The following is a 20,385-nucleotide window of genomic DNA, read 5'->3' as shown; positions in this document are numbered from 1 at the left end:
AACAAGAATCATAAGCATTAAAAAATATTAAAAGAGAGTTAGTAGAAAATATATAAAGACCACAACTAATAAATTTTTTTTTATAAAATTTGTTAAAACATGTAAAGACCATAAAAAATATAGACATGTTAAAATAAAGTTGGTGAAAGATATACGAGACCATAAGCATTATTAAAATATTAAAATGAAAATAAACAATGTTATTTACGTTTAAAATTTGTGATATAAATAGAAAGACTTATTGTGAGAATAACAATATGTAACAAACAAATAAATCCTTCTAATAGTTGATTTCCTACCTCGAGTTCAATTTGAAGTAGTTTGTTTGCATGGCAGCACTGTAGCTGACGAAGGACAACTAGATTTCTCCTAATCGTTAATTTCTCCATTATTGATCGAATTCCATTCCCTTTCTTAGACGGAAGATCAAGTTGTTTGTCCATTAACAAAGTAACTTTCAGTATTTTAGTTTTGCTTTCACTTTGAGGAAATTTTTAACCACACCGTTGACATCTAAGCAATGTAAGTATTAGTTCTATTAGTAATCTACATTTAATGCTAAACTTTACAATAAATATCATATTATCATTGTTCCATAAAGCAGATTTTACATTACAATTTATAGCTTTACAAAACTAAAAGTATTATTTTAAGATTTTTATACATATCTCAACAAATTATATTCAAATAGCTATTACTATCCTTATTTTTAACCAATAATACAATAATACAAGTACAATTACTCACAAAACTGCCGCCGAGCACTCCCTTTGGAACAAAAATGTAGAAGGAAGCCATCAAGTCAAGGCAGACTTAAAACTAATCGAACGTTATGTTGAAGACACACATCTGTACCTTTGAATTACAAGTGTTTTTTTTATAAAAGTCGGAAGTATGATCTAGTTAAAAGTATAAACATGATTAAACAAATAGTGAGTATGATTAAAATATATAAAAATAATACAAAATAGTTGGACATGGCACTAAATATGTGACACATACACAATAAATAACAATATCGGTGGCATAAAGAAAAAGATTGAAGCTAGTATTAATGCAGTCAATTTTTTCTGTCAAAATGCAATCCTTGAATTTTGACAATTAATAACATTTGAGACAAAACAAACGGATACCGGGCTTCAGAGTTCAGATTTCGGTGTTATTAAATAACAGAAGAAATTAACAAGTTTTGCCCTAAAATAATATTCAATCACAAACAATACAGATTTTCATTGTTAGGAGTCACAAATTGCCAATTAAACAGCTAAACAGCATAATCATCCATGGAAAGGGTTTTTTAATTGAGTAAAGTGCAATTAAAGGAAAAGTGGTACCAGATCAGGACAAATTAGGGCTTTACGCTATCAAATTCGTACCCAGAGTCGGCAAACTACGATGAATGCGAAAACCTAATTTCACGACTATGATGATTTCCTGGTCATCATCTTCCGAAACTCTTCAAAGTTAACATTACCATCACCATCAGAATCAATAGACTGAATCATCTTCTCGCAATCCTGAACAGAGCAATGCTCACCAAGGCGAGTCAAAACGAGGTACAATTCAGCAGTAGAAATCAAGCCATTGTTATCCTGATCATACATCTTAAACGCATCAAGAAGCTCTTGCGAGCCGTTTTCATCACCTTCAAGTTTTCTGGAACAGAAGTTCGCGAATTCATCGAGGCTAATGACACCGTCTTTGTCAGAATCCATTTCTTCCATCATCTGCTTCACTTCTTGCTCAGAAGTTTCCGATCCGAGTGCAGTCATTACGCCAGTGAGTTCGGTAACGGAGATTTTTCCATCGCCGTTGGTATCGAAACGATCGAAGACTTTCTTGACTTCTACCATGTCAGAGATGTAAGCAGAGGAGATTGAGTGATTTGAGGAGGAGTTGGATTTGTCTTCTATTGAGGACGCCATTGTTGAATTCTAGAGTTTGAATTCACTTTCTGCAGAATGATTTTTTAGGAGGAAAGGATTTGGACGATGAATATAAAAGATAGTGGATAATAGAAATAGGAAAGGTGGTGCGTAAAACAAAAGCACGGATATACGCGTTTGAAGCGTGGCATTCAATTACGGCTATACGCGGTTGTTGTACTCGTCATTAGGTCGTCTTTCATAAATGAATTGCTTTTGATTTTTGACTTATTAGTGGATTAAATAGTAAAAACAATATTTAGAAAATAACTATTTCAATTAGTTTTTTGGTTGGTTTTTTGCTAATCAATCCACTTTTCTCTAATAAACATTAAACAATTAATACCTAAATTTACCAAACATCTCTACAATTAACTGACTTTTTTAGGTAGCTTAAAAGCCAACAAAAACAACTAACATTTCCAACTGGTTAAACAAGCCAATTAAAAATGCCAACAGCCAACGATCAACGGCCAATTGCCAAACAACTCCTATATAGTTTATCTATATATCAGCCTGAAAAGGAAATCTGATCGGATAAAATTTAAATGAGGACTCATTAATAAAATAAATAAATAATGTTGATAATTAAAATTAAAAAAATCAACGAATAATTAGTAAAACTAAAATGGAAACTCATGCAATACACGAATTTATTAGTATGAAATATATGAAAATATAATTTAAAGAATAATGCAAGTATATAATATTAAAATTTGAATACATGATTTTTTTTTAACTAAAATTTAACACTGATTTTTTAAATTATTTATCAAATACATTATTTTTTATTCAGTTAAATATATATTAAATTCTAAATTAGGTACATTGAATTGCTATATAAAATTATATAAATACTTTACCAACTTAGCTCCAATTTGAAAAAAATAAAATTCTAAATTAGATATATATTTTCAAGTAATCAACTATCATTCACTAAAATAATTTTGTCTCTCAACAGTCATGTTTTGATATATGATATGATTAAGGTTTTAAGAAGTGGTTTTGCCTTCTAAACCACTTAGTCAAGTATGCAATTGAAAAGTTAATTGCGAATGCTGAATTGAAGTAAAACAGCTGCTTGTGTTGAGAATCGATCCCCCACCCTTTAGCACGATATACTCGTTAATTCACAAACTTAGCTAACTCATTTCCTTGGTTCTATACTTCTATATTAAACATATAATCATACAAATTAATGTAAATTAATAAATGATAGTTTAACATAATATTGTCATTTGTAATTTTTTATTGGATGAATGTTTATTAGTAAAGCTTTTGCATTGTTTGTAATTTATTGCTTAATATAGTTTCGCACAGATTGAAGGATGATTGACTGTGATTTTTGCAATAAAAAACTTACACTTTTAAAATTTTATTGTCATTTGCATTTACTTTTTTTGCTGGTTTAGACAAATCTTCCTTGATTGTTTTGTTGATTGCTATTTATTGGATGAGACAAATTTGCATAAATTGAATGATAATCAATAAGCACTCGCATTAATTATAATCATTTAATAATATAATAAATTACATAACAAATCACAAAATAATTTGCATAGAATCTTCAAAATAATTATAAATAAAATAAACCACAATAAAATTTGCATGAAGTCTTTTAGAATAATATTATTAGCATTTCAAAACACAAAAGCTTTGATTATCTTAAACAAAATTTTAATTTTATAGTATAATTAATTTTCCGTTATAATAGATGATTGCCATATTTGTTCCTAATTATTGGCTGAGGCAAAATTGCATTTATTGGGTAACAGTTATTTATTGGCTGAGACAAATTCGAAGAATGTTTTTCTAATTGATATATTAACTAATCTTGAATTTGGAAAATTTATATTTACTCGGTAAAAATTATTTATTAGCTGAGACAAAATTACATTTAAAGAAAATTTATATTTACCTAGAAAACAAATCACTAAATAAAATCACAGTTTTATGTATTCAATACTATACTAAATAAAATAAATCACAATATTATTTGCATAGAATCTTTTAAACTAATTTCAACATTATTTCTATACACTTAAGTTGTAATTATGTTAAACAAAATAATCTTCTGTATAAATAATACAGATTTCACCATACCTTTATTGATTTCTATTTTAATAGCAGAAGAAATAAAAAGGATAGTGCCATATATTAAAAAAAGGGCAATACTAGCACCAACAAATGTGAATATAAGGTCTACAAACATATACTATCACTTATTCCTAGAGAGGAGAAGACGTACTTGAGTTTGGATTCAATCAATAATATATTACACTTTAAATTTAAAAATTTAACTTATGAGGTTAATATATATTTTCCCCGTTGTTTTGAAAATCTAATTTTTTTATTGATTTTTACACTAAGAAATTCGTGAATGCACAGTTTTATACTAGTGTTTTATAATATGGTTTGTAAATTCGATTATGGATCCGAAATATTAGCTGTAATTCACTATTATTAGCTCATTTTTTCTGAACATAATACTTTTTTAAAACTCTTTAATGATTCTTAATCAATTTTATATCATAATTTAAAATATAGTCATGTGAGATATTATTTTATATAAATCCTAATGTAAATTTTATTAGTATTATTTTTTTATAATTTTTGATCAAGCACAATTAAAGGTGTTTAGGATTGAAAACAATCGATATTACTAAAATTTACATTGAGATCTACAGCTTATAAAAAAATGGTATATGCTTGATCAAAAATAAAAAAGAAAAATTACCGTGAATAAAACGACATTTTACTGATATCCCTACGATTATACAAACTTTCAATTAATCCTGAATAATACTAGATTTAGGGATGTTTTCCCATAGCATCCAAGTTTACCTATAACTTGTTAAACATGTGATACCTACCAAAAAAATAAAAGATAAATTAAATTTAAATAGAAATAATCCCAACTCCCCTCTTTAATCACCCGCCTGCCCAGCACCCCCTCCTCTCCCCGTTCCCTTTGCGACGGCGCTCCCCACCCTACAAGGTCCACCACCCCTTATCTACAACACCAAAATATTTTTTTACAAACTAATAGCTAGATATATATTGGTTTTTCAGAATATGGGTATCATTTACATAGTTATGAGATGAGAAGCTTAGAATAGGATGCAAAAGGAGAAGTCTAGAAGACCCACTTGCAAACCACCCTTAGCGAAGACGCTGAGAAATTGAGCACTAGTGCGGTCACCCATCAAGTACCAAGAGCCACAATTTTCACTTATTTGTTTTCATTTTTTCACTATTCCTTGTCTCTTTTGTTTATCAGAGATTTTTCCATTGCAACAGTTTAAACAATGTTAGTGTTCAAATTCACTTAAATCCTCATTCTTATGGTGGTGGTTCGCATTTAGGGTGGGTAGTTATGGTTGTTGTTTGTGGGGGTCGCGTCAGGGAAGAGAGGTGAGAGAGGTCGCGCAGGAATCTATTCAAGGGAAGGTTGGTGGTGGTAGAGTGGAGGAAAAGGATTGACGCTGGTGAAAGAGTAAAGTGGGATGGGGCTGCATAGGGGATAGGGGAGTCAGTTTTGTTGGTTGATTTTGATGAAGGTGGTGGTGGCTTGGAGTGGGTTTGGAATGGTGGCTGGGCAGAGGATATGGAAGGGGTGGGAAATCAATTTCTTACATTTTTATTGTATTTTTATATTTTTTTGTATTTTTATTTTTTTGGCAAGTTGACCCATGACTGTAGGTTTCCAACAAGTTTAAGCATACTAGAGGAAAATGCACATCAAAATTAGTATCATTAAGTGTTAATTGAAAGTTCCTATTATTGTAAGGAAATCGGTAAAAATTCGTATTTTTCACATTAATTTTTTCGATAAAAAATTGATCAAGCATGAACCGTATCTACTTGTTATTATAGCCACTGTTACTACTACTACTATAATTTAGTGTTATTGTCCTATTTGCCTTTTGAACTCAATTTACTGTTAACATCTAACATATAGAAAATAGTACATGCTTCAACTGTTGCATTTGCAGCAGTAGTAGTAGCAATAGCAATTAACAACAATAATATGTTGTATTTGCATAATAGTAGTAGCAGCAATTGTAACAACGACAACCATAACATCACAATGATAACAACTACTACTACAATAACAATAACTTCAACGACATCAAATAAACAATTGTTTCAACAGCACTAATAACAAAACTACAGTGTCAACCATAACAATAAACAAGTAAACTATAGCAACAACAATAGTAATAACAATAATGATAATAATAACAACATCGCCACCACCAAAAACAAACATAAAACAACAATTACAACAACAATAAAACCACTACCTCTACCGACACTACTACCAACACCACCACCACCAATTACGCTCTAAGACGAAAGATGTGGTTACAGGAAAAACGAGAATACTCATTAATATTGTCATCAATCTTGACTCAAAATAATAGATAGATTACAAAAATACCTAGCTTAGAATAGTTAGAATGTAAAGTCAGAATAGCACTCCCTTCATCTAATTGATTGTTTAAACCATGAGGAACTATACAGCAAATTAGCACATTAAAACATTCGCCTAACTCTAGATTCTTGACTATTGAGGAAAAGAAAAACAAGCTAAAAGATAACAATACGAATAAGAACAAACACGATTACCGTTTGAACCGATTGCTCATTTCCATCTAACCCAAAGCTCTGTTGTAGGAAAAAGAACCAAATGAATACCCATCCACGATGTGACCCGTTTAAATTCTTCAACAGATCAGCAAATCAAATAGACTCAATCTCTCGTCATAACCTTCAGCCCATGCCTGAGCTTGTCCCTGGTACAGGTCTCAATAGTGGATGACTCGGAGAAGATTGATCGCTTCCTTGAGCACCAAACATGACATTTGCAGGCAACCCTGGGGACGAGGGTTGTATGGCTGAAAGTGGTAATCGAGGCCCAAAAGAGAACATTTGCTGACGTTGTAAGAATGACATCTGTGGATGATTGACTTGGCTATTGGAATAACCAGAAACATTATGCTGTGAAGCAGATGGTGACACAATCGGTGGTCTGCTGATGCTTACGTTATTGTTAGCTTGAGGAGCAACACCAGGTAAACCCATTGGGGCAGCTCCAGCTCCAGCTCCAGTTCCACTAGGTCCATATCTAGTTGCTAATGCCCGAGCCCTCTCTCCAGCCAGCCTCTGCCTTGTTTTCTCCACTTGTTCACATTCCTTCATTAATAAGGTCTCCACTTCAGCAAACTGCTTCAGCTTCAATTCCAACCTCTTTAGCTGTTTAAGCATAAAATTTACTTATAAATACTAGTATCTTGCACTAAACGGATCCTCAAAACAAAATCCCCAATCATCTAAGCAGAACTGGAAAAGGCATCATGCAATCCAACTGTAATGGACCAAAAAAGATATGAAAGGAATGTTTCCGACAATGTTAGATCAAAAGATATATCTGCTTGTCTTGTTAGTAGTTAGTACACTCATTTTTAGAGAAAAACTATCTTCCAGTTACCCAAATTTCATATCAAGACACTCACTAAGTCTCAATTTGCTACTTATAAACTCTGTTTAAGTCTGCCATCGTTGAAAGGAAGTCCATTTCGACAAGAATGAAAATTTTGACCAGTTTTCCCCGGAAATACTAGGGATAACAGAAAGATAGACAAAGGTAGGTAAAAGTAGTGCGGCTGGTGGACAAAAGTAGAAAGTACTGAGGATTATTAAAGTAAAAAGGTGACTTCAGCAGTCCAACAAAAAAGCCGTGTAGGTTTACACATGCCAAATAAGACATGATGCAGTAAGTTGGCACAGGCAAATATAAGGTAGTCAATTTGAGACATCGGAGCAGGAGTGCGGGGGTAAATGTAAACACAATATGGCAATGTTCCAGAATTCAATTGGAATGCACACACCTCTAATATCATATAGGTTTCCCTACATAAAATATAGGTTTACATTCCTTCTTCACGATACAAGAATGCCAAAGCCTTGCATATAGTCGGCTATATGAACCAAAACAATTAATGTGAGAGATTATTGAGAAACTATACTTATTCAGTCATATCTAATATCAATCTACAACTAAGATTAAATTCCAATGATTATCCACATATATTATTCTCCTCGATTCAATCATATTTATCGTCATACTCAACCCGCCAATCATTATTCTGCATGTCATTTTTCAATCTAGTTCTCCAATTCATCTTTGGCAAACCTTTCTCTTTTAAGTCCTCAAAGTTCAGACCTTGCACTATTCTAACTAGCGCATTTGCACATGACCAAACCAATGTAAATTGTTTCCTCTCATTTTGTTTTCAATAGCAGTGACTCTAAGACCCTTTCCTATGTCTTCATTTTGAAACTTATTATTTAGATATGCCCATGAATCCATCTTTTTTTTTTGATAAAAAAAAAATTTTATTAATGAAGAAGCCAAGAGATATAGTCAAGGGATGAGTGATCATAGATACAAATTAGTCTACAACACAGCACTCTATTCGCTTCTATATAAATCATTAAGAGTAATTTGTTTAAAAAGACCATGCACCTTTTCCTAGAGTGAAGCCAAACTTTTACCACTTCCAAATTGCCTCATAGGTGAAAAAAAAATCGTTAAAAATTTCTTAAGGTCACTATCGCTCCCATATGGACCATAAAAAAGCAAATAAAAATATAATCTATAACATCTTAAGGTCACTATCACTCCCCAAACCGTAGTGATTAAACATGAGAAAATCCCCAATCTCCCCCTAATCATAAAGAGCCTTTCCCATAATTTTCTTGACATCCTATGGTGCAAGAAAAGATGGTCATTATCTTCTCCACTTAAAACACAAAATACACTTGTGAGGGCATGAAGCTTTATGGGGTCTTCTAAGCTGCATCTCCATGGTATTTAATCTCCCATTAACAATTTTCTTAACATACGCATCCTAGTTACCCTTATATTTCTAATCTTTTTTATCTTTCTATATTGATCTCTTTTTCTTAACATACACATCCCAGCCATATAAGAGCCGTAGAATTTTCCCTTCAACCCTAGTGACACACCTCAATCACATAAATTTTCCATTGCAAATCCATTTGAGCCATCTACAATGAATGGTATGTTTTATTTCTTAATGAATATGTTTGTTCTTGTCAAAATATCTTCTGTTTATGAGCCAAAGCTCCTAGAGTGGTATTAGGACACAAAATAACAAACACTGGTAAAAGGAAACCTAAATATATGACAATCAAAACTTTTCCTGAAAGAGCAGACACATCCAGACACACTGCTGTGCGGTAGGCTGGTAGCTTGCACGTTGCACCTCTTGATTCTTGAATGTAATGGCTCTAATCATCTACCTACCACACAGGATAGGTTCATCATACAGCTTCAATGACGTTTATAGCTTTGAATTTCCTTTACAAAGTGGTATATACATATTCATCTTGATGAAAAGCAATGGTGAGTCTGGTAACATTTTAAGGTGAGTGCTTCTACATCAATACATTGTTGTTACACTTCGTAAAAAATATAATTGAAGACTGCAATCTCATAGACTAAGTTCAATTGCAACCAATATGGAAAGAGAAGGTCTAATAGAAGAGCACCTCCAAGCAAGAGGAAGCATCGCATATGTTTTTCATTTACCTACCATATCTTATACAGCATTTGAACCAAAATCACATCCAGCAAGTCAGCAACCAGACTATGTAGCATGCAATTCAAAAACAAAACTGATAAACATTAAACTCACAACCATTAAAGAGAATAAGGACACTAGTACCTGATGATTTATTATATTAGCAGAAAGCCTTTGTATCTCTCGCTCTTCGTGGTCTGCGAACAGTTTTGCCTTCATTGCTGCAGCAGCAAGACCAGCTTTCGCAGCAAATTTGATTTTCTCAGCAGGTAATGAAGAGGTTTCGGAATTTACATTGTCTGAACCAAGAACCTTGTTTAGGCAAGTTCTCTTCTAAATGTATAAGGTAAATACAATTAGGAAACATAGTTTCCATTTGCTTACATATCAACAGAACATTAGTGAAATACAATTCTCCAGAAGAGTAGTTCAAAAGAAGACAAAACACCATCTTACCTATTGACTGATTGCCGTTTCTCACTTCCACAGGCCCATCATCTAAGTCCATCCTTCAGGAATAAAGATTAAAAAAATCAGAATTGCCATTGAAAGATCTGACATGATATCACAAAAAATATACTCTAAAATGTCTAGAGTAAAGATTCTCGTTTTTAGATCATGAATAAACAAAGGCAAAGATCTTCAACACAGGTAAAAGCAAAATCTTACACTAACCAGCTCGACACAGTCTATGCCACCCAGCTCATAGTTTAGAAAAATGAAGAGTTAAGGAGCACAGAAGACAACAGGTGGTACAACAAGGATGCTATTTCTTGGTATATACACTTATTACCATTATATCCAAAGTGAAGTGGAGTCAAAAGAGACAAAAACAAAAGACACCCACCTATTACCATTCGATAAACCATCATCCTCTGAGAGAGCTTCCAAAGCAGCATGTGCACACGCAGCAGCTACTCTAGGACCCACAGCAGAAGTCAAAAATGCAACCTGGAGAATGTACACTGCCAGTCAGAACCATATTAACCGATATGCCAGAATAAAGTGTGGCATGTAAGGGAATGTTAAAACAGATAGATACTGGAGCAGTCAGAACTGAAAGGGATAATTCAATAAGAAAAAAAAAGTAGCAAGTTCGGAAATGTCAATATCTCAATAATCAAATAAATTGATGTTAGAAAGCTGAACTTTTCAGGGATCTGGCATCTTTATAAGAGCACCTGTAATGGCTCCAAATTAAGGTCCCAAAAATTTGATATTAGGAGGAATTTAGGTTCCCAAGTCCCAACCATCACAAAATAGTCAAAATAATTTGGGAGGCCAATTAATTGGGGAACTCCCATTTTAACAACTAGTATGGTGCCATGTGGAAAGGAAGTAGGAGTGAGAAAATAAGATGGGTCATGTGAAATACGTTTGCGGAGCATTTGGGTAGCTCACCATTGCATAAATGTTTTTATTTGGGATGGTAGAAGACAAAAGTTAGTGGAAAATAATGTGGGATAAAGAGGGAAGTGAGAAATTTAGGGAAGTAAATTGGGAGCATACCATTGCTCATGCTCTAATGTGCTTACTACAGAGGTTTTTTTCATTAATAATATTTTTTCTTCATCAAAAAAATATTCAAATAGACAGTCTATCTGCAACTGGAAATATGAGATCATTTTAGCTCAGTAGATCCAATATTAATTTGTAATCAACTTAAAACTTTCAAGAGTAGTGAAATTTAAAATTGTTTATGGTCTACTAAAAATGTTTAATAAAAATAGGGCTTCATTTATGGTCTATTTGCATATACATAGGGTTGCAATATCTTCTGAATAATGTGTGAATTTGTTTTGAGAAAATCGTGAGCTGCCCCGTGCATTTGTTTACTTTGTTGCAAAAATGTGAATTCAAAATTTTGAGTTTGGGAGTTACTTGCAAATTCTTTAATCAAACTTTTAATTTGTGAGTTAGTCGCATTAAAGAATCAGCAGAACATATACAAGTTTCAAAGGTATGGAAGATCAGTCTTTTTGAACAATTCTCAGGAGCATTGACAAAAAGATGTATATAAGATTATCAGTATTCTTCCCAATAACTTGCAATCTATTTTCCGTAGTTCTATTAAAGAACGTTTACGTCCATCCTCGATGAGCTTATGCGATATATGCTCTCTATCAAACTAACATATCTATGAAAAACAGATAATCAAGCAACACCATCATTCCAAGGCAGTCCACTTGCCTTATTGCGAGTTATTAAGTGCACAAGCTTAAGACAGGAATATTTAAGCAGTACTAATTAGCTGCAGTTACCAAAGCCACATGTCCTGCATCTATGTATAATATCAGGATAGTTGAAGTCTCGAAATACTAACACTTATTTTTGCTTACAAATCGAGGCCCAAAAATGGTTATAATACAACAATGCAAGTACACTGTTATTCCCATTGTTTCCTAGGAATCACGCAAAGATTATGGAGAATGCTGCTAATGATATCCTCAGCTCATACTCATAGAAATGAGGATATCTTAAGCTGATGCTCACAAGTCATAAAAATTTCAGTGACTAGATCATCGATGTTTTCTTCAATCATGCGGTGTTAATGACAATTGAAAACTTCTATCAGTATATTTAATCATCAATTACTTCAAGATGAAAGTCAATTCCCTAAACAAATTTTGACCTCTTTCCCTCAGCATGTATATGCAATGAAATCCAGGAGTAAAAGATAAAGAATAAAAAAAGGAAAGGATTTTTTACCCAAAACAAACCTAACCTAAAAAATAGAATTAAAATACCCCTAAATATACTTTGAATACTGATCCTGCCAAAATCACCTTCTTGTTATTCAATACTAATGATTCACTTAGGGGTCGCTTGGATTAAGGACAAATATTTTAAGGGGTAAATAAAAGTCAAACTAAGAAAATAAAGTTCGTTAGATAAATGATTAAAGGAATTTAATTGTTAGAGAGGTGGAAGAATTAATTAGAAGGTATTAAAAAATGGAGAAAATAACAATTAGTTCTCTTATTTTAGGGTACAAATTTACCCTAGGGGAGAGTGGGAGAATTCTTTACCTCCAAATGAGAGACATCAACCTCTTTTTTGATTCATCTTTTTTAATTTACTCTTATTCTATCTCTATCACAATTATTTCAATAACTTCATTTGCATCTCTAAATACATTTGTTACATTAGTTTGACTTTTTTTACCCCTTAAATATTTACTCTCAATCCAAGCGACCCCTTAATTGTAAAAGCATAATGCTTTTATTATACTATAGTCAAAGAGATGTTAGACCATTATTTTCTCCTATCATATGTTAATACAAGTTTTTATAAGTTGCATTGATGAAAATATACGTTCAGAAAAATCGGTTTGTAATCCTACCATAACATAATGCACAATAAATTATAAGATATTAATGGTCACAAAAACACTGGCCATGAAAATTGTTGTAATGAACAAAATGAAAGAAAGGATAAATATTTTATAAAACATATAAAACACCTCCATTCTCTTCCTCCCCCATAACTCATACACCCAACCAACATCCCATAACAGCTGCCATCATCACCCTGCCAAATGCCACCCAACCGTCTTGTCACCTCAGTGTTAAGTGCTGCAAGAGAGCCATCATTGTGCCCTCTGAGGTGAATACAATTAAGGTCAGCCTCCTCCCCCGCTAGGGGCCTAGTATCTTATGAATATCATTGATACACTTCACCAGATAGAAGCTGTCTCCTTTTAACCATCGTGTAAATATCTTTTTCTCTTATAGTTGAGTCTAATTTCTAGTATACCTTTTCATAAACCTTCAACTTCACTTCACAAGCAATTTCCTTTGCTTTGACCTTAGCATCATTACATTTGGTGATGTTCGTCATAGCATAGTTCATGAACCAAGAAGCATTAACTTTTCAACTTACTACTGGTTTTGTGAATATTTTTAAGAAATTAGAGGCATTTTTTTTCTTTTATACATTAGGGTTGGCTCATTAAAAGCATAGTGTAAAAACAAGGCCGTATTGCATCATATCGATCACGCTATAAAGATTTTCAAATAAACAAACTGATATTTCCCGCGTTATAAAGGTGTAAAAAAGCCGGTCAAATCTTATGGTTTTGGCTCATAATTAGGTGTACAACATCACTCCTGTTACCGCATCAACGTTCCGTTACCGCAATTTTACACTATGGTTAGAAGTATTGTTCATTCAAAAACCAAAAAGACGACCAAAAAGATATTTAAGTTCCAATTGTTGCATGATAAGATATATATTCATAAGCAAGTAAAACAAAATAAGCACATACCAAAGCCATGACAGGATTTGCAGAATCCACAAACGGAAACCTAATTTCTGAATCAGAATCATGATCTTGATGCCCTAGACAAATGAGAGATGGGTAGATACCTATTAGGACTATAATCAAACAAGGAAGAAAATAGATAAATACTGCAAGAGGCCAACAAATATAAATTCGCCAGCTCACATCATACAAAACATATAAGAGAAACATAAACCTGATGATACACCATTTTCATTCAGATGAGATCTGCTGATTTTGTCCTTTAGTATCCCATTAGTTTTACTGCAGGAGCTTGGAACTTCCACTTTTCCTAGTAAGCTGTCCTCCACAGGCAAACGAAGAAAGTGGAGAATGCATTGCGCTTTGGACTTAGTTCCAACATGCTCAGCTATTTCATTCCAATTATCATTATAGATTTCAAGAGCCTCCAGTAGTAAGAGGGTTTCCTGATCAGTCCAACTTTCCCCATCTTGTTGATCACCACTCTCTTTTGTCGGGTCTACCTTGGTAAAATCTATGCTTGAATGACCAATAACAAGCCTCCCTTCATGGTAACAATCTGAACACAGCAATGTATCAGCCTGTACACAAAGCCTATTAGGTATTAAGTTTAAGGAAAGTAAAGCAAACAATAAGACCAAACTACCTCCTAAATATAATATACATTTCAGCAAAGAATTATATTCTCTGCCCGTTAAACCATCTACCTAAAAGATAATGTACAATTTCCAAACTAGCTATAAATGAGTCTCTCCCTATGACCCTATCAATAACCTGCCAAGGGAGCGAGCTTTCCTGCCTTTCCTCTTACGTGGAGTTTTAAATAAAACCTTGTCCTCGTCAACTTGTTAATTAAATCACGAAGCAGTAAAGATCGATCACGGTCGCAAAACGGATATCGCGGTCAATATGTATATTTTCACCGTCAATGTGGGCTATATTTCAGTCTCGATATGTTGATGTGGCATACCTTAAGTTATAAATGTACAAGTTCAATGGCTAATAATAGATACTATGTGCTCATACGGCCATACCCATTCAAAAAGAGCTATTGCAAGTCGCATAAATTGATAAAGTATTCAAGACATTAGATGAAATGAAGTCAGTGACATACCCCATTCCATCTAGTTTTTCATTCCTCCTTACTAATAATTATTTCCAAGATTGTGCAGTTGTAGCCAAACTAATGAAGACTTCCAAAAATGTTTTTATGGTTAAGGGTTGCAGGAAAGAAACATCCAACACTGAGATGAGAAATAGGACATAAACCCAAGAATTAGCTTGCGTTATGGGTTTATACAGGTAACAAAAAATCACAAGCAATGAAAACGGGGGGGGATCAACCCTCTTTGACACAGTCTAGTTGTTAGGCTAACTGTCTAATATTTTTTCTCGACCAAATATGTTGATTTAGCCCTTAGATGCATCCACGATGTTTAGTGTAATAAGTTAGCAGGAAATACAACCCACTCGCATAAGATACAACAATTACCTTAGAAATAGCACATAACACTCGAGAATCACATCCCAAGGAGCTTAAGTAGCCAATATACTTACAAAGAAATCTTAATTGTGCGTAAATAGCCTCCCACAACATCATAATCAAAGGCAGGCCAAGACTATGTTGATAGAAAAGACAACAAGTTGAGAATTCAAAATGAAAACAAGCACCCAAAGCTAGGGATATGGATGAATCTTATTGCTTCAAAAAATGGCTGCATTTTGTCTTAAATAGAACGGATGAATATCAAACAAGCATAATAATGAACCAACTAAAGGCCACAAATTGCGGTGCAGGCACGTCCTAGGTTACTTAGAATGGGCCCCAAGAACACATAAAACAAAAATTGTATTGTGCGTCAACATATCAAGGATCCTGACAAGGAATATAAGACGTGACTCAAAAGAAAATCAATTTTAGAACAAAGCATTGGGATGCATAAAGCCATGAACTATCAAGCACATTGTACAATCAAGTACGATGGAGAGTAAGGATGGAGTTGAATGCAAAACCAACTCCAACTTGCAATGAAATTGTAAGTGGAAATAGGAAGTAAAAACACATAAAATATAAAGTGATATATGTATATATATATATATATATATATATATATATATATATATATATATATATATATAAAATGCAAAACCAACTCCAACTTGCAATGAAATTGTAAGCGGAAATAGGAAGTAAAAACACATAAAATACAAAGTCATATATATATATATATATATATATATATATATATATATAAAAGATTTGGATCATGTGAAAACCAATTAAAATGGTGAAAACTGAAAACAGGTGTACATAAAGCTTAAATGGTGTACATATTCCAGTGGCAATTTTGTAAATAATTGGACATTTGCTAAAAGGTGTACATACATGCATAAACTATGTACACCTTTTGCCGCAATATGTATATCTTAGTCTGGTTTCAGTTTTCACCTGATCCTGCCCATATATATATATATATATATATATATATATATATATATATATATATATATATATATATATATGCGTGTGTGTGTATATATATATGAAGCTATAACAGGCATCTTCAATGTAAAAATGGGTTTTGTAAATTGCTAAGCAAACTTTGTCTTTTTTTCCATCAACAAGAGTGCCTAAGGTTATTCTAAACCCAAATGAAATACTACACATAGCAATGAGCATACAAACACTTGTTTTTGAATCAATATCATGTTATTCTTGCTGATTTTTGTAAGTAGTAAGAGTAGAAGAGAAAAGAGAACGAAAGAGATGGCGAATGAGAAGAGGAAGAAGAATGTAGAAAGTGTATTAGGGAAATTGAATGTAATTGTATTATGTAATAGAGAAATATACCCAATCAAGAGCACTTCAAGTAGCTCAATGCTCAAAGTGAAAATTTCCCTCTACTGATTATAAATACAATGCCAATACTAAATTTCTCTCAAGAAATACCAAAACAGATGCTAAATAAACTAACAACAAAACATTGCCTCGTTAATGACACTATCATTTTCACAGTAGCCAATATACTATTCTGCCGTCTGGAGTATACCTGCCCACGCCTCTAGTATGTGCAGTTTAGAGGAGCTACATTGGACATAACACATCAAACTCCATCGATACAATACGAATAGCTTAAATACATTTGACACATGAGCATAAATCATCCCACATGCCACGACGGACTAGTAGATCAATACACAACAATAATTAGGCCAAAAAAATATTTAAAATAAAAATATTTTTATCTTTGTCAAATATCTATACAACGAATTTATTATCATTTGAATAGAAAGCATAGAAGCTCCTTGAAGAAATCATAAATCAACTTAATTTTGCCTAATAAAGAATGAGAAAATGGATGGTGACTAAGTAAATAAATGAAGTCTTGTTCAAAGGAAGATCCAAGTGTAAATGATCCAAAAAATCATTCACGTGCAGACATAGTGACAATTCTATTTTTATTGATGTTGAAAAGTCATTACATATTTCTTGTCACGGATACTTGAAGTCCTGAACACATTGCCATTACTCTCAAGTCTAAAGGCATATGCCCCAGATGAAACATTTACCTTTCAGCCAATGGTCAATGAAACAGCAAAGCATTATTAGACAAATAAATGATCCTTCAGGGTGTATCTAAAGACAATTCTCCGGATATACTATTTTTTTAATAAACAATGAAGCTAGTAATTCAAAAATTAATGCCATATGTGACAGTATAGGCCAAGTAATATCCCTGATTTTGTGCTCAGTTATGTTACTAATCATTTAAAAAGTCCACCCCAGGAGTCTCTCGTAAGTCTTAACCTTCAACCTTTACAATTCATATTTTACATTGGCTTACACAGGTTTTTCCTTAGAGTTTGAATATATTCCTTTTCCTTTACCTCTAATCTCTGCTATAACCGTCAATAAAATAGACCTACCAGAGAATTCTAATGTACAGCTCTGCCTTTTGACTACCATAAGTATTAATTAACAAAACTCATACCACACTATCTCTCCATCTTGTATTAGCCAATTAACATAATCGGCCATGTTCCAGATACATAATTATAGAAAATACTTCCATTTTAAAAACAGAAAATAAAATTTACGCACAAAACTTTGCTTCTATATGATTAACATTATCATAGATCTAAAATTATCCAGGAAAATAGAAAGGGAAGCAATATACTAATATATACAATAAATGGCAAAAATTAGCAACATGCAGGAATGAAGATTACCTCCTTAACCGACTGATAATACGCAACCAACAGGGGTTGGGAACAAAAATTACAGTGGCTTTCTGACAACATTTCTCGTATTCTACTGTCCAAGTCAGCATGATCATCGAAGTTTGGTATCAAAGATGAGGACACATCACAAGACTTCAACCTAGCTTTTGGAAGGTCAAACTTTATAAGACTATCAATGGACTTCAACATAGCTGCTGGTACATGAACTTCACCATTGGGATCCTCTTTTAGATATGACTCAACGCTCCAAGAATCATGAGGAGGCAGAGGAGCACAGTAGTTAATGATGCCCCAATGATCTAGGAAACGAAAGATTCGACTGAGATCTTCTTTATCAACACCAACAATCAATTCTTGGCAATCACCAATTAATAACCTCTTCTCCGGGCTTTCCATATATTTAGCAACAATTGAATTACGATAGTCCAAATACTTCTCGGGAGTAAGTTCAGCAGCCTTGCCAGAAAAAAAATGTGGCACCACTTGCCTTTCTAACCTGTGCACCGTTGTAGGTTGAAACCACTCTGCCCACGACCAGTTTAAAAGGGTCAAATGTCTCATCAATGCAGCAAGAAATGAGTTGATTTAGTGAGCACTTCAAGCATCAATTAGAATTAGCAATAAATGATAGATCTTATAACAACCCTAACCCTAACCATAACCTGAACCCTAACCCCAACGGCAAATGAATTTGAAATGGTCATTGCCAACACCAGATTCCAACAAATTTAGAAAACCAAAACAACAAGAAAACAAACCTGCGTGAAACGGAAGAAGGTGGGGCCTGTTCCAGAACTTCTTTACCAAGCCCCGGCCCTCCATAATAGGTGGGGGTGTAATCACAACAGGACTATCCTGGTCCCCTAAACTTGAACTACCAAAAGCAGAACTATCAGCTGGCACAGCAGACAACACCTGTAACTGCCCATACGATATATTCTCCAAAACAGCAAGAGGCTGCGCCTTATGATCTCTATATCTCTCAGCAGCAACAATTGCCAAGACCGAGGAATGAGGCCGGTTCACATTATACTTTACAGCGGCAGGGAAGTCCGAGATTTTAACAGAACTGCTGGAAATCACTTCTGGTTCAATTCTAGGGTTTTGAACATTCTTAGGGTTTGGATGAAGGTCCTCATCTTCATCTGCCTCAATTGCAACATCGTTATCTTCTTCTTCATCTTCTTCTTCATCGTCAATACCACGGTGCCTTTTCGTAATCTTCGGCCCCCTTGCTTTCCGCCTTTTGTGGCGATTATCTGAACAAAGAAAAGTTTACAAATCGGGAAATCAGATCAATTTAGTAGAAAGAATTGAAAAGATTTATAGGTTTACCTGAGGGAGAAGTTGGCATCGTAGCAGCGAATTCGAAGGATGAACAGTGTGGGTGGGGCTGTGAAGGGTATAGAGTGACCAACGCAGGGATGAAACGATGGAGGGAGAGAAAATATTGCTTCCGTCTATTGGAGTATGTCAATGTGTAAATAAAATGAGATAGATCTTTTTCTTTCAAAAAAAAAAAGTGAGATAGATCTTCGTCAACTACTCAGGACTTGGATTTGACTTTATTGTGATTTGAGGTAATATTTTTGAAAAAATTATGTTGAATAAATTTTTTTTTATTAATTTCTCAATAATTAATTGTGAATAATTTTAATTATTAAATTATTTATTCAAGTAACTTATTTTTGAAAGTTAACTTAAAAATATAAAATTAAATAAAATACCCAAAAAATAAAAAACAAATAACAAAAAAATAAAATAAATCAAATAGTAATCACTCACTTTCTGTAACAACCCGACTTACCGTTGACTGAGTAAACAGGGTCATCACGGGGTTTATATCCCAAGAAACTGAATTCACACTTCTAAAACTTGAGTAAAGGAACACCAGCTCTTTAATGTAACCAACTCAACTATATCTCAAAACAAACATCTAATTAAAACCATAAGATATTCATACAAATCTCTACAAGTTGAATATAGCCAACACAACCAAATCTAGTATACATTTATCCAAAATTCTAATACAAGTCTACAAATTCCTATGTGCTCAGCTCACTATACATCCTTGGACCGCTATTCAACACTGCTAACCCATCATTCCCGACCGGTTCCGATCTGTAATCAAACTAAAAGATGAAAAACAACAGAAGGTCAGATTAAACTGAATGAGAAGTAACAATCCAAAACGACAAAACACCATAAAACAAATCATAGATTTAAAAGCAACATCAGTTCCCTAGATCTATGTGCGTACAGGGAGTCTAGTTGAGAGGAACATCTATAGCTCTAAGGCTACGTCACTCTCGGGTGAAGCTAGTCAATATCTCAATGACAA

The 20,385-nt window shown here is 33.5% G+C and overlaps 2 protein-coding genes across 2 annotated transcripts; both read right to left on the bottom strand.

Annotated features, from left to right (window-relative positions):
* Window positions 1-516: 516 nt before the first annotated feature.
* LOC130810517 (calcium-binding allergen Ole e 8-like) lies at window positions 517-2,112 on the bottom strand. The gene has a single exon (XM_057676615.1). The coding sequence runs from the start codon at window positions 1,923-1,925 to the stop codon at window positions 1,422-1,424; it is 504 nt and encodes a 167-aa protein (XP_057532598.1). The 5' UTR covers window positions 1,926-2,112; the 3' UTR covers window positions 517-1,421.
* A 4,181-nt stretch (window positions 2,113-6,293) lies between these two features.
* LOC130809909 (SWI/SNF complex subunit SWI3C) lies at window positions 6,294-19,550 on the bottom strand. Its single transcript, XM_057675765.1, has 9 exons — window positions 19,380-19,550; window positions 18,803-19,303; window positions 18,033-18,568; window positions 14,017-14,383; window positions 13,806-13,879; window positions 10,386-10,489; window positions 9,995-10,047; window positions 9,683-9,837; window positions 6,294-7,184 (listed from the first exon to the last, which is right to left on the bottom strand). The coding sequence occupies exons 1-9, from the start codon at window positions 19,396-19,398 to the stop codon at window positions 6,702-6,704; spliced, it is 2,292 nt and encodes a 763-aa protein (XP_057531748.1). The 5' UTR covers window positions 19,399-19,550; the 3' UTR covers window positions 6,294-6,701.
* Between the last annotated feature and the right edge of the window lie 835 nt (window positions 19,551-20,385).

Source organism: Amaranthus tricolor, chromosome 4 (assembly GCF_026212465.1).
Source record: "Amaranthus tricolor cultivar Red isolate AtriRed21 chromosome 4, ASM2621246v1, whole genome shotgun sequence".
Taxonomy (NCBI): Eukaryota; Viridiplantae; Streptophyta; class Magnoliopsida; order Caryophyllales; family Amaranthaceae; genus Amaranthus; species Amaranthus tricolor.
The sequence above is the reverse complement of the archived record's forward strand: the minus strand, read 5'-3'. Positions and strand labels throughout refer to the sequence as shown.

Coding starts and splice junctions, on each gene's coding strand:
- LOC130810517 (XM_057676615.1), bottom strand. CDS start 1,925: ATGGCGTCCTCAATAGAAGACAAATCCAACTCCTCCTCAAATCACTCA.
- LOC130809909 (XM_057675765.1), bottom strand. Junction 18,569..18,802: donor CCTTCTTCCGTTTCACGCAG/GTTTGTTTTCTT, acceptor GGTCGTGGGCAG/AGTGGTTTCAACCTACAACG. Junction 13,880..14,016: donor TGAAAATGGTGTATCATCAG/GTTTATGTTTCT, acceptor TCATTTGTCTAG/GGCATCAAGATCATGATTCT.